The 14,615-nt window shown below is 33.8% G+C and overlaps 2 protein-coding genes across 4 annotated transcripts; one reads left to right on the plus strand and one right to left on the minus strand.

Moving 5' to 3' along the window:
• Positions 1-247: 247 nt before the first annotated feature.
• Positions 248-9,100, minus strand: LOC105341638 (nuclear receptor coactivator 5). 3 transcript variants are annotated; one of them, XM_034443213.2, is made up of 11 exons: positions 8,974-9,100; positions 6,698-7,178; positions 5,785-5,895; positions 5,558-5,651; positions 5,362-5,415; positions 3,899-4,042; positions 3,592-3,678; positions 3,300-3,422; positions 2,901-3,100; positions 1,084-1,398; positions 248-951 (listed from the first exon to the last, which is right to left on the minus strand). In XM_034443213.2, the coding sequence occupies exons 2-11, from the start codon at positions 7,158-7,160 to the stop codon at positions 449-451; spliced, it is 2,094 nt and encodes a 697-aa protein (XP_034299104.2). In that variant the 5' UTR covers positions 7,161-7,178; positions 8,974-9,100; the 3' UTR covers positions 248-448. The 3 variants fall into 3 exon arrangements, with proteins under 3 accessions (XP_034299104.2, XP_034299105.2, XP_034299106.2); XM_034443214.2 differs by having other exon boundaries at positions 6,698-7,227; positions 8,974-9,076; XM_034443215.2 differs by lacking the exon at positions 5,362-5,415.
• LOC105341620 (nuclear envelope phosphatase-regulatory subunit 1) lies at positions 9,053-12,343 on the plus strand. The gene is made up of 6 exons (XM_011448214.4): positions 9,053-9,188; positions 9,647-9,718; positions 10,265-10,338; positions 10,674-10,783; positions 11,261-11,315; positions 11,971-12,343. The coding sequence occupies exons 1-6, from the start codon at positions 9,167-9,169 to the stop codon at positions 12,004-12,006; spliced, it is 369 nt and encodes a 122-aa protein (XP_011446516.1). The 5' UTR covers positions 9,053-9,166; the 3' UTR covers positions 12,007-12,343.
• Positions 12,344-14,615: the final 2,272 nt, after the last annotated feature.

Here is a 14,615-nt window from a genome sequence, read left to right on the forward strand (position 1 = left end):
TACGGGATCGCTTTATCTTATTTCATGTCTTTAATCCGCTGTTAAATGGTTTAAACATGAGAATCATTAGTTTGAATGAATGCATTACAATGACAGTGTACTATTATTTTTACTTTTTGTATCTAGCGTTTTGTTGATTCGGTATTCATCGTAAATTAGCGTATTTCTTTAAAGTCTGAATCCCAATCTCCGTGCAGCAATTTCAGAATAAGAAAGTGCAACTAAAGATTACATTGATAAAAAAAAATTCTGATTTATTGTCAATCCCTTTTTTTTAATCTGCACACATAATGAACATGATGAAATGGTCATCTAATAAATGTTTTTAGCACAAACTTTAAATGGGTTAAAAATGTCTTCATGGATGGGTACATAAATATACCACAACCACTGATACTTTATTAAAACATGATAAATGAATAATGGAAATTATAGCTCTGGCGGAACTTCAGTACCGAATCTGTCCAGGACCCCCTGGTCTGAGGGGGGCTCCCCCAGGGCCACTCCCGTACATGGGCCTCTGTGCTGGCTGTTGACCCCCTGGTCCACCTTGACCTCGAATCTGCTGCATGGGGGCGTTACCTGGCATACTTCCATACCCACCTCCGGGACCCTCTCTTCTCATTGGCTCACCCTCTCGACTCATCAGTCCAGCAGACACTGGCTTGATTCCAGGTGTGGAGGAGATGTTCTTCAACAAATTTGGGCCACTTTGAATCAGGTTGTCTAGCGCCTTCTGAACGTGTGGGTTATCGAAGTTGATCAATGAGGACATTCCTGGCTGGCCACCTCCTAGGGGGGCCCCATTGCCCATCCCTGGGGAAGGTTTGGGAGCCTGGGAGATGCCAGAATCACCAGGACCATTCAGAATACTCAGGATTTTGGCTTGAAGCTCTTGTTGCTGCTGCTGAAGATTATTGTCTTCTTTCCTCAAGTCACCAACACCATATCCTAAAAATGTCGTTTAATTTATCAACTTAAGAGTTCTGAGATTGTCTAAACTATAAAATGTGATATTTTACATGAGTCTCATTCTCAGTAGACTCAATCATAAACTGATATAAAACCAAACAAAAAAATTACCAGCTTCTGGCAGTCTCCTTCCTTCAGTATCAAATAACTTATCTCTTCTCTCCCTAAGGTACCCTATAACTTTGTCTATTTCTTCTATTGTTAACTGACGATTGTCAGCTAGCAAGTTTAACAGATAAGATATATCGGGTCCTGGGGGTACAAAGGGGGGTGGGGCTCTAGCAGCAGGGGGGGTGGGGGCGGCACCTCTCTCGGGTGGAGGTGCAGCCACTGGAGGAGCGGCTTTTTCTCGAGCTGTTTGCATGTAGGTTTCAAAGCTGCGTCCAACCAGAGTTATTGCATCTTCTATTGGCATGTTTCTGTGTTCTGGTAGGAAGGAAACAACAATTTCATCATAAAGCAACTTGATAAAATAAGGACCATTTTCTTTTTTGTTTTATTTTTTTAAGGCTCTCATTGCATATCAAAATCAAAACTTACCTACTGGTACCAAATCAATGCAGGAAAAATGCAACAACAAAAAAAACGCTGAAAAGTTTTAATGAAAATCACAATATCTTGGCTTTGAAACATCATACCTTTTGAAAGAATTATGTTTTTTAAATTGAGATTTTTAAAAAAAAAAATTAATTACATGTACTATTATTATTTATTTTCTTTTTTTTACTCTGTTTTAGTTCAATCTTTTTTATTTGGGGGAGGGGGCACTTTCATTTCCCCTCACATTAAATTTCCTTTCAATTATGGGTAATGAGTTTAATGAGGTTGGTATTTTAGCATTATTTTATTTGGATTTTGAGAACGCAGGATTCTACCGTTAATATCCACCACTCATAACTTTTAAAATTAGTTGTGTAATTAACATTATAGTGTCATTTTTAAAACTTACATTAACAAAAAGAAATGTTTAAGTGTTAAAACAATGTTGAAACAACAGTTTGAATTATCGTATATTAAAGCACCTCGAACCTGGAGCTTTGTTATCATTTAAGTGCCTTTTAGTTTAATATTCAACAATGAAAATGATTTAGTGCATTCTACTATTTGATTTAAAACCTTCGCGCTAATGTTTTATTACACACTCGGATAAAATTATGAGAATAGAACAGTCAACCCATGATAAAGTTCAACTATTTTTTTAGTTCACTCTCATACTTTTTAGTTAACATTTATTTTAAGACGCATTTTTGAAAATAAGTGATGCAATTTACCAATTCAATTAGTATTTCTGTAATTGTATTTTTTGAGTCCACTCTCACACTTTTAAGTTTACATTCACTTTAAGACGCATTTTAAAAAATAAGTGATGCACACACCAATTCTTCCGGGCCAATCATATCGAATAATTTTAAATTTGATAAGCCAGTTTTTATTTGAATCATTGTACACTCATCCTGTGAGTTATTTACCGAAGGCGTTATGTGTATATACTGGTATGTGGCATACCAACAGGAAATACTTCTTTAAATTCATCTTGTTTATCGCCCTTGTCACAAACTATCATGCACTGCAGCAAACAAAGCCTTTCAATCCTGCTGTGCAAGACCAGTTTGTTATATACCTAAAGCAATGTTTTAATTTTTAATGGAAACTAATTGATTTTTTTACACAGTTAAACACCATTTTTAAGGATGACACATGTTATGAGTATAAATATAATCTTTAGACTCTTAACACACACATATCCCAAATCATTGAAGAAATTTCTAAATAATCCATACCAAATGAACCAATACACATAAATTCTACAAACTCATTTCAAATTTGAGTTCACTATGTACAAACAAAATATGTAGATCACACACATATGTAATCTTTTATTTAATATTTAAATATCCACTACATTCTATTTTGTATACAAAACATACCTTGTGGCGTTCCATGCAGAATATTCAAAGTCAGAGACTGGTGGACCTCATTTTGACTATTGATGACAATGGCAAACAGGTGCCCCCTTTTGGAGGCCTCCTCAATCATCTGAGGAATGGTCCGGTCCTCCGGTATGACAGTCACCAATGTTGTTATTGACTTAGTGCTAAGCTTCCTTTCAACAAATTCTCCATAGCCCCTACAAAAAGCACACAAATAGACCTTACAAGACAATCAAAGGAGGTTATAAAATAGATATTTAACATACAGATCTTTAACAAAAACAAAAGAAATTGTGCCTTTTAGTTCATCTAAGATTTTGACCCTACAATAAATCTATTTAGTTAGGAACAGTTTCTTTAAATGAGGAAGAACAAATCTCTATTCATTGTCCTTACTTCAGTTTGGCATTGAGTAGGATGACTTCCACATCAGGAGGGGGTGGGGGTTTCCGTGGGGCATCGTAGTAATCCCTGTAATAAGGATCTCTGTAAGGGTCTCCGTAAGGATCCCGTCTGTATCTGTAAAGAAAGGTACCAAGTACAAATAACAAAACTTACCACAAAGTGATGAATGTGATTCAGACATGTAATATCAAAATAGAAGATTCAGTTTCCATGCATGATCAAGGGTATTTCTGACAGTTTTGAATATATGTAGTTGTACACAACTAAAAGCTGCAGGACAGACCTGTACGGATCTTCTCTGTATCTGTCAAAGTATGGGTCGTCAGGGGGAGGCCTTCTGTAAGGATCCGCATAGTATGGATCGTCTCTCCTGTTATGAAAGCAGAAGTAGACTATGAATTAATTAACAGTATGTTATATTAATAGGTGATTGAGACTTGCTGAAGTCATGATGCTTTTCATTTTAAAAAGTGAACCTTGGTATCCATTTTCAAAAAATGTACCATTATATATTTCACCTGTACAAGAAAGATATTAATGAACCCCAATGAAGTGCTATTTGTGTTTCAGTGGTGTGTTCTTTTTTTTACCTGGGTGGTGGGGGTGGTCCTGGTTCCCTGTAAGGATCTCTGTATCGGTCCTCATACGGGTCACCACGAAGGGGGGACCGCTCCCGTCCCTCGGCAGGTGGGCCCCCCGGGGGTGGGCGTCTACCTCCAGCTGGGGGTGGGTACCTGTTCATCAAAAATCAACATACACTGAGACTAGAATTTAACATAAGGACACACAACCAAGTCTTTCAGAATATCATAAAGCAATGCAACTATATCAGCAAATAACATGCACATGTAACATTCAAATAAAGAATGTGCTTCTGAAAGATAAGCATTACACTAGGATGTGTCTTGCAAAATTGCATACAAATACAGTTATGCTGTTTGATTCCCTCCATCCCCTGCCCCCCCCCCCCCCCAAATAAAATTAACAACATACGATATTTACAACCTGTGGACACTGTGATTTTATGGGGTAATTTTTTCTTGCGAAACACAAACAAATAGAATACTGGGATGTCTTAATTAACCAATTACCAGCATGTTTAATATGTCTCCAATATCAAGTTTATTAACTGTAATACCAGAATTTACCAGAGGGTATGTTCCAGAAAAATACTATAATGAACACACTTCAAGAAGTGGATCTATATATTATTTTGTGAATGATAAATTCATTCATGATATAGGCACTGTTAAGGTTGAGTTAGGGAAATGCCACAGCAATCACCTAGACACATAACTAGAATTTTGAAAATTATGTACCAAGTGTACAATCCTGCTGAAAAAATCTTTGTCAAAAATTAAATAGTGTGTGTGTATAACTTCCATCAACATATCAACTATAATCACAAACAATGGGTACACAAATTGTTATAGATTTATATCAAAGAATTCAAAGATGTTTCCCTTCATTTTCCAACACTGAACAGAATGAATATCTGGAACCTTGAAATTGATAGATAAATGCTGAAACTTTTCAAAAACAACGTTATAACAATTCAAAAATTAAAAGGAAAAAAACCAAAACATACATATAAACATAACAGTAGCTAGAAAATGATGCTAAAATATGGATCGAAATCAAGTCATAAAACATCTATTTCAATCATGCTTTACCTACTACAATCAAAAGTTATTACACAGTAAACACACTCCTAGAGATGGCAAATTTTTATAACAGAATGATCAATCCTAACACATGGGTTTCTTGGTAATTCTAAAGGCGTAAAATGCATTCACATATGCTGAACTATCTATTATAAACATTGCCAACATGTAAAGATATTGTCAGAGTGGGAAGAGCAAAATTCAGAAACACACTCTGAATAACGTAATTTATGAGTGATCAGTTGTCTCCAACACAAAATAACTTTGCTCTATGACTATAACAGAGTGCTAGAGAGATTTTGATTATGAAACTTTAAATCCATGCAAGAACTTAAAAGGCTGATAATTGATAAGAGTTTGCCATCTCTTGAGGGGTTAGCAAGGCACACCTGTCCTCGGTCGTTGGAGGGTGCCCATCTCTACTGCCTGGTGGGGAAACAAATCTTGCAAAACAAACATTTTTTTGCTTTTATAATCTAGAGAAAATTTAAGTAATTTTTATACACTTAGCGGTTTTTAAAAAAAATCATGTTTCCAATATGGTTAGAATAGAGATGTATACAAAGACAGAAAATGTTGGCATACCTGTCAGCATAAGGCCCGGGTGATGCCCCCCTGGGGTTTCCTCTTGGGGGTGGTTTTCCTCCTCCTCTTCTGCCTTCTAGGGCCATTTTTACGTCTACAAAAAAGAAAATGAATGAAATAAAACATTTCAATTTTTAACACCGATTTCATTTTTAATCTCTGACAGCATAAAAGATTAAACTTTCATGTATCAACCTAAAATTCTGTAAAATAGGATCAGGCATTACCTAGTTTATGACCCTTTAAAAGGCCACCGTCCTCGTTTTTAACTGCTTCTAATCCTTCTTCTTCCTTAGAAAACTGTATGAAACCAAAACCTCTCTCGTGTGTGGAGATACCTACAAATCAGGCACCAAAAGATAACAACCTGCCAACTTATTCTTCATACACATCTTATTTTCTTTAAAATTTGTCAAACTCACAAAATATTTATCTGAAACCCAGATATAATAGAGTGCATAAAAATAAGATTATAATAAGCTTTCATTGTTAACTGAAATTCTTCATATAGAGAATTTTTTTTTCAAATGAATAAAAATGTAAAATATATTAAATGCAATGACAAACCATACTCTATGCTCATTTCATGAACCTTACCAATATTTCTTAACTCAAAGGGTAAAAACGCGATATTGTTTGCACTGTCATGGTTACGAAACACAAACAGCATCAAACACTAGAACTTGACGAAACATTCGCGAAAATATAAACATCACGAGAAAAAATGCGTCCTCTTTCAAAAGCAAAAAACGTTTTTTCAGTTTATACCAATGCTATAATGAAAACAATCAATTAATGCTGAGATAGATATCATTTTGGTTTTATTATCATTAGACTTGCAGAAAAGACAAAAGATTTATCATAATTAGACAAGTTTTACATGTGAATATTACAAATTTTGTAAGACTGACAATCAAATAAAACTTTGAATAGTTTTTCTGACATGCAAAAGTTGTTCTCAAAATAAATATTAAATTTTCTCTCTTAAAGTACAAAATACGTGAAGAGTGTTAGACAAACTTCAAAAGGAACAGATAAGAAATTCATATGTTATATGTTTAAGAAAGTTGAGATCTAGGTTTTGTTTCAACATTGCACTTGGCAATTGTGATATGCAAAATTTCTATACAGAAAGCATACCTAGAATCTTTCCATATTTTTCAAACATATTTTCTAGTTCTTCTTTGGTAACTTTATCAAACGGTAAATTTCCGATAAAAACTCTCGCTTTCATGAGTTCCAAATCTTGAATGTTTGTGGAGCCATGTATTCCCGGTGATCTCTCCTTCTGTCTGGAGTGAGACCTGCTACGACTGCTACGACTCCTACTTTCCCCTCTGCTTCGACTACGAGATCGTCTGTAACTTCTGGAGGACCGGTGAGAGCTTGACCTATAGTATCTCCGTCTAGGACTCCTTGACCTTGATCTGTACCGTCGCACTGGTATAGGACTCCGCCGCCTATCTCTGGGGTAGGAGTGACGTGGACTTCGACTCCTGTCCCTGTCTTTTGGCATCACTCTACCAAAACGATCAAGGCGTATTGGACTTCTTGAGCGAGAACGCGAGCCTGATCTGGATCTAGATCGGCTGCTACTTCCCATGTTTGAAAACTATAAATACTGTAAAGATACTTCAAATGTGAAAAGTCACATGATGGTTTGCAAAATCCTGAAATGCAAAAATAAATAAATGTTACTTTTTATATTGGTATACTCAAAGTTGAATTGCAGTTGATGAAGCTGAAAAGTCATCAAATTAGAACTGTTGACAATTTATCTACATGTATAACATTACATGTTAAAAAAAAAAAACAACACAAATCAAATTTCACATAATATTTTACCTTTTCACTTTGCAAAAGGGACCTTGGAAGCAATGAAAGGATTTGATTCAAATCTATGAAACAACGCGTTTTCTCAACTCACTCACACTGCACACTTTTTTTTTAAAAATGAAAAAAAAAATTAAACTGTAACATTTCAAATGAATGTCTCTGTAATTGAAAAGGTAAAAATTGTTCTCAATGAAAAGTAAGTGTTTTGATGTATCTTTTAAATTATTCCATTTACTGGCAACAGGGATTTCCTTCATTAGGCACAACATAAAAGGAAAAAATTTAAAAGGGCAATATTTTCTATTTAACAAGAAACTCGCCTATGCGAACACCTCACAGTCACTTGTATATATCATTCAGTCCATTAATTTATAATTTATAATTTATAATAAATTGGTTTAGTTGGAATGGTAGGTCAATTCAGGAATGTAACAATGCTTGAAAATTTATGTTTTAGTGCATAATTACTTCTCTGCTGTGCAAAAATTACTGAAAGCAGTTTGCAATTATATATGACCTCTAACATTAATAATTAAATTTACTTCCTGTTAACAAATATCAGACTTATAAAAAAAAAGTACTTGACTTAATATTTTATAAAATCCATCTTAATTAATGTAATACAACAAACCAACCAAAAAATAAGTAAACAGAGGGGTGGTTTTGTTCAAATTACTAAAAAGAAAGCCACTCTCTCTCTCTCTCTCTGACAGGCATTTAGAAAACATTTCTTTAAATATTTCACTAGCAAACAAGTGTAACGATATCATCTGTTGCACACACATTCAGGGCAGACAAAACATTGAAAAATTCAACGATGTTAGTAGTATTCTATATATAGCTATATTTTCTAATCTACTTGGCCTTTTGCACAAGAGTCAATTGCACAACCCTATCATCAGCATCACCCTTGTTAAACTAGTCAAAAGCAACAAAAGTCTATATTTGAAGGACAAATATTCTTCATATACTAATCACTTTGATGTTCGAAAACATATGATTAGTATAGAGAAACAGAAAAATAAAATCCAGATAAATCATTTCTTTTAATTCATTGTATGCTTTCGTTTCTACTCAGCGATTATATGGCGTATTTGCATTGTTTTTGATTAGTATGGTGAGTAAATACAGAGTAATACTATCGAGGATTTTTCAACACAAAGAATTTATTGTACAACAACATGCAGGTATAGTCTGACGACAGGGATAAGTCTTTTTTTAACATGATAAAAACTGGGTTTAATGGATGTTTGATGCACTACACAGGAACCCATACTGTAGGATTACATTCTAATTATTTTAAGTTTTAAAAAAACTTAATAAACACATCTCACGAATACTACATTGATTTTAATGCGTGAGCACAAAGCAGAATATGAATCTGATTAACTTCTCAAATATATTTTATATCATTAATTTTATCTTACACATTGCAAATATGCATGTATTAAAACCGAAAATGGCCGACAATCTTTCCTACGCACAATACGAGATGATTTCGCTAGTGTTCACCATTTCTCACGCTCAATGGATAACCTGCAAGTAACAATTAATATGAGATATATATTGAAAATGCATACCGTCTGCAATTAATCTTTTAATTGAATAATTCTTCGACGTCGCATGTGCAGCTTCTGTTTTCGACCAAAGCCTCGATCCAAAATAAATGTAATTGTATTACGGAATTTGATTGGTTCTATTCTTGAGAAACATCGAATGAGGTGTGGGTTTACAAAATGATCTTTCTAAGGGAGACAATTCTCCAACCACAACATGTCAGCAGAGCAGACTGAAGGTATCTTAAGACAATTGTTTGTAATATTGATCAATATTAACGCTGCAATATTATTTGACATTTTCTATTCAAATTTGAAAAATAATATTGTCGTGAGATTTTCAGTGTTTTAATCATCATAGTCACCTGAACAAATAAAAAGTGATCTATTCTCATCAAAGAGCAACAATATCTTGATATAGCTATATAGCAAATCGAGCTATGTATTGATTTATCTAGAATAAGCTACATTTTTTTAAAATCTTGAATACGAAACCATCAAATATATACCTATATAAGTTGTAGATCTTGCAGATTGCTGTTTGATCAAATTTACGTTATGTTCACAACTTCACACACAGGTGCCAATGATTTTAACACTGCACAATCAAGAGACTTTTTAGAAATATCACTGCATTTTAACACTTATAGTAAATGTAAATATTAATATTGGATCCTTCCTTTTTATTCTTTTTTAGACCTGAAGGCATTCGAGAGAAGGTTAACAGAAGTTATAGACAAGCTGCAGCCAACAGCAAGACTATGGAGAAGTAAGGCCAATACTATAGAAGTATTGAAGAGAAAGTAGAAAAGCGCATTTCAATTTCTACAATAATACATAACAACATAATTATAGTTAACTCAATCTAAATAAAATTGTATATTTTTTTTTAATTCCACACCTCTTTCTTTTTTAGAAGTTATGGATTAAAACCAACTACCGTAATTTTACACTGATTGATTTGTGTTTGAAAGCTTAATTTCCCCAGTTTTCATGACATCCAGCTTATTTTGTTACTGTACATATATCTGTTTTTTGATTAACCAGTATCTTAAATTGAACATTGATTACATGTATTTCATGGAGATGACTGTCAAAGTTTGACAAAGCAAACACTGGTGCAATGAACTATAAGGTATCTTTGTGAAATGGAGATCATTATATTCTACTGGTATACACAGTGTGCATCAAGGAAATGGCTATCTAAGTTTTGATACATACATTGTATAGAATAAATGAATTCCTCAAAGTAACCTTGTAGTACCAGTAATTTGTACTAGCGAATCCTCTAAGAGATTTGATATCTTTTTTTCAGTGGTACTCATAGTGATCTCGGTTTGTACAGCTGTTGGCGCATGGACCTGGCTGTGGGACTCACAAACTAAGCAGGTACTCTTCTATTAATCATTCCCAGGATACTTTGTTTAAAAATCATTTGCTGCATATAAAAGATTTAATACAAAAGAAAAACTTTATGACACATAAATTTTACTTGTGTGTTTGCTTTTTGCCCTCCTGAGCAGAAAGTTAAATTGAGAATATCCAATCAAAACTTGTCCATTGTTGTAATGGTTGACTTTGTTACCATTGAAAATACCTCTATGATCAAAGTATTTTAAACAATAATAATCATAAAACTAATTTTCAGCTGAAATCATGATCATGCCCCTTTAAAGTCAAAACTTAATTTTTTGTTTATTATTTGATTGATATTGTTATTGCAGATATCACTACCACAGTCCCTTTTAAATCACCCCTTCTTCACCATTAGCTGTATTCTCCTAGTCCTCCTTTTCCTGTTTGGAATCCATAAAAGAGTTGTAGCACCATCAATGTATCTTTTTGCTGGCTAGCTTTTTCTGAATGACAATGAATTATGTAACAAATAACATTTAAACATACAGATATCTTCAGAGTAGACAGGCATGGCTCTTCTGATCAAACATGAATTGAAGATATGTTCATATTGTCATGTCTAATTAGTAGATCCTTGCCTATAAGCACAAGATGTAGTTTAGCTCTTTTAATCAAATTAATTTAGTAATACAATGTAGTATATTCATTATTTATTCTCAGGTATTTATCATAGAAAGGAAAATATATTTTTTCACTAAAGGTCAGCCTATCTTGCACTCAGATTTAGGAGCAACAAAAATGTTTTGAATTTGAATTGACTGATGCATTTATGGTTACATAGTGGTTTCTATAGACGGAGATATGTTAAGCTATATGATATTTGAAGCACAGTTAGGTATTTGAGTAGGCATTATCTTTAGAAAATTTTAAGTAGAAAATCCTTAACCTTGGCCAGTGTTGCATCCAGATGTCGACAGGTGTTAACAGATTTCAACATGTCCTGTGATGATGTAAGACCCTGGTTATTTATTTATTATACTTCACTTGTATAAGTACATGTTAAGTTATAATTAATAATGGTTTATATGGTGTGTACATTTAACTGCAATCTTATATAAAGGTAGTCTATTTTTGCTGCCGAACTTTGTCTTGATATGAAAAATTTCAAATAAATTTATGCATGATCAATTTTTACCTTATCCAATAGAAGCAAACAGAGACAGATTTGCAAAAACAAAAAAATTTCAAATTACCTACATGTTACATTTGCCAAACCAAGAGAATATGAAATAACAGTTTTGTTTAGCATTTTAAGGCAAATATCATTTACAAAAATTTATTTTTACTGTAAGTAGAACATTTTAATGAGGGGAAGTTATAACAAAAAAATTTAAAAAGTCACTGTTAATTTAAAGCTATTGTTTGTTGTTCATTTTGTTAAAGTTTAGAGTTATGCTCTTAAGGTGGAATATTGCACCAAAATTTTAATTTATGGATCGTTTTTAAAGTGTCTTTTCCAAAACATGATTTCGCTGTTCGAAGAAGGATGATCATTCATCTGAAACTTGATCTTGTTGTTTTTGAAATGATACTTTAATATTCATAAAATAAAATTTTAGAGTAGCATTTCTTCCTAATACCCTATGGTAATTTCTTTTTTTACAGACTGGAAAACTTATTCTAAAACCAAGACATATATAGCATGAAAGTCAGAAAACAACACAATTCTAGTGGACGTGTCTCCTTCATAGAACTGTGCCATTTCCTGTACAGCTCACCCATACATTCTGATATTCCTTAGTGCTTTGATCAGGGATGGAGAAGCAATTTGTATAGTGTTTTTGTGACTTTTTACAAGCACTACACACAATCAGGACATGACTTAAACCTGAACTGTTACCTTGTTCTTACATGTTAACATATACAGCTATGAAGTTTCATATATTACGTGTTTTACCTACCTACATGTAGTTGTTCGAAAGAGCATTTGTTGTGTATTTCATAATGAAATAAAATGATGACGTTGTTTTAAACAGCCGGCTTGAGTTGACGTTATTGTGTGGGTTGCTAGTATCCCACTGCTCTTTGTACAGCTTTAGAGCTTATATTTAAAGAAGTTCGATCCTTTAATCTACCAAAGTTGACCAACAGATTTGAACTCATCTTCGCTAGCCAAGTGTCCGATTCGTTTTTCTCATGAGATGAGAAAAACGAATCGGACACTTGGCTAGCGAAGATGATTTGAACTGTTATTAAAGTTTCATATCAAAATGTCTAGATCGCCCTCCAAACCACTTCAACATATTTCCCCGAAATACGGCATTAACAATTTCAATAAGGAATAGTTATTTAATGATGTTAAAATCATCAATATCATTTACCCTTATCAACCTCGTCATTTTCAGAAATGATAGCTGGTTTTGTACATCTCTGTTTCATTGCCCATGGTGCGAGAGAGGCTTGATAATATCGTATATATACATGTGCATGATACGTTCAGTGCTTCTCTTAGCAATGCAAATGGTTTGTTTTAAGTTTCCTTGGAACAAGGCGAGACAAACGCCTCGTGTCAAGAATTTATTTTACTAGTACTACGTTTAGATGTAAGTCTGTACTGTATCATTAAAGTTTGTCTGTTGCCCATCGAATTATGTTGGAATGTTGATGGGAAAAGTCAATGCTTATATAGTCAGTGTATTTCTTTATGTCAATGTATAAAAACGCATACCAGTGTGTCACACTAGTACTTTCATTTAACTCACAGGCACCTGGCGTTAAAAATATTTATTTTACTAATGAAATTATCCCCTGTTCTATAATAATAACTAATTTAGCACAGGGAATAATTTTATTATTTAAAGAAATATTTTTAACATCTGGCGCCTGTGATTTAACTATTCTAAAAATATGTTTCTGTCATTCAACCTTGCAGTGTAAGCCAACTTGCACATTGATCTTGTAATGTTGTAAGATGTTTTTTTATAACTCGGAATATAAGAAGGGGTTATATACCTCACACCCCCACCCCCACACACAAATATGAGAGGATTTAGGGCTGTTAATTGGGGAAACTTGTACTTAACGATTAGGTTTTGCTGATCCCTGATTTTTAAGCAACGAAAGTTAAGTTATGTGTTTGTTATTTACGATGGAAAAAAACTTAATGATGTATTGTTGCTAAATATTGGACAAAACAGTACAATTATACTATAACCTTGAACTACACATACACATGGCAGTGATGTATGCGGTTTGCCTGTGTAAAACATGTTCGATGGCTCTATATGCATATTGATATAATAAACATATTTTGGAAGAAGACGACAGATATGCTTCTATTGTATTGAATTATTGCTTATTAACACAGTATTAATGAGCACACCGTGATAAAAAGGCGTCCCAGGCAGTAGGTGGTTTTCATCAACAAGCAACTGTTTCACGTTATAGTGCTATTTTTTCACTGCATCTGTGATGGGTCACACAATATAATAACGATATTACCCAAAATTATCATCCAAAAACCCAAGGTCACTTGTATGTGATGTTATTACATCTGCCGCTCAGTTAGCCAGAATCTCCTAGCAGATAAACACAGACCTGTGCGAACATGACACTTTGGAATAGTGCCCATGTTAATCTTATTTGTGCAAACATAAAACCTATGTAATTCCAATGTAAGAGCACGGAATCTTTTGACCCAAGAAACTTTATTCACCTTTGTGTATAATGAACTTCGAAATATTGAGATCGTTTCTATAGCTAATGAAAGCTCGTGTTAACAACTTACTCTATTTTCGCTTGTCTTGGTACCATGTGTAAAATTTAAGAATAATGAATCAAAGTAGTTACATTTAATCAAATATATTCAGATTTTAAGCGCATGCTCAGCTATGATTTCGAGATGATGAGAAGAATTTCTCTAAGTTACCTATTGAGTGTGCAGAGTGCAATACATTCTTATTACAACACCACAGCAATAGATTACGAATTCATTACATGTAAACCTTCTTATCAAGATTTCTGTGCAAGAAAAGTGTATTTTTGTTTAGGTGAAGATACACAGTATTCCGGTTGCTTAGCACAGGTATTGGCGCGAACAGCATAGAACACGAGCTCGCACCTTTTGCCGTTATCCATTTTTAGGCAGTGTCTACCTACTCTACAAGAATCCGCCTGCAGACGAGTTCATTTTGTCGGGAGAAAACTGTGTTTTCATGAAAGTCATAAGTAATTATTGTTACATGCATATTATTTTTGCAACCGAAATTGGCGAGAGATAATGTAATAAATAACAGACTTATTTGTTTCAA

The sequence above is a fragment of the Magallana gigas genome, chromosome 3 (assembly GCF_963853765.1).
Source record: "Magallana gigas chromosome 3, xbMagGiga1.1, whole genome shotgun sequence".
Lineage (NCBI taxonomy): Eukaryota > Metazoa > Mollusca > Bivalvia > Ostreida > Ostreidae > Magallana > Magallana gigas.

Coding starts and splice junctions, on each gene's coding strand:
- LOC105341638 (XM_034443213.2), bottom strand. CDS start 7,160: ATGGGAAGTAGCAGCCGATCTAGATCCAGATCAGGCTCGCGTTCTCGC. Junction 4,043..5,361: donor CCTCCAACGACCGAGGACAG/GTGTGCCTTGCT, acceptor TTTGATGAACAG/GTACCCACCCCCAGCTGGAG. Junction 3,101..3,299: donor CTACTCAATGCCAAACTGAA/GTAAGGACAATG, acceptor TGCTTTTTGTAG/GGGCTATGGAGAATTTGTTG.
- LOC105341620 (XM_011448214.4), top strand. CDS start 9,167: ATGTCAGCAGAGCAGACTGAAG. Junction 9,719..10,264: donor AACAGCAAGACTATGGAGAA/GTAAGGCCAATA, acceptor TCTTTTTTTCAG/TGGTACTCATAGTGATCTCG. Junction 10,339..10,673: donor GGGACTCACAAACTAAGCAG/GTACTCTTCTAT, acceptor TTGTTATTGCAG/ATATCACTACCACAGTCCCT.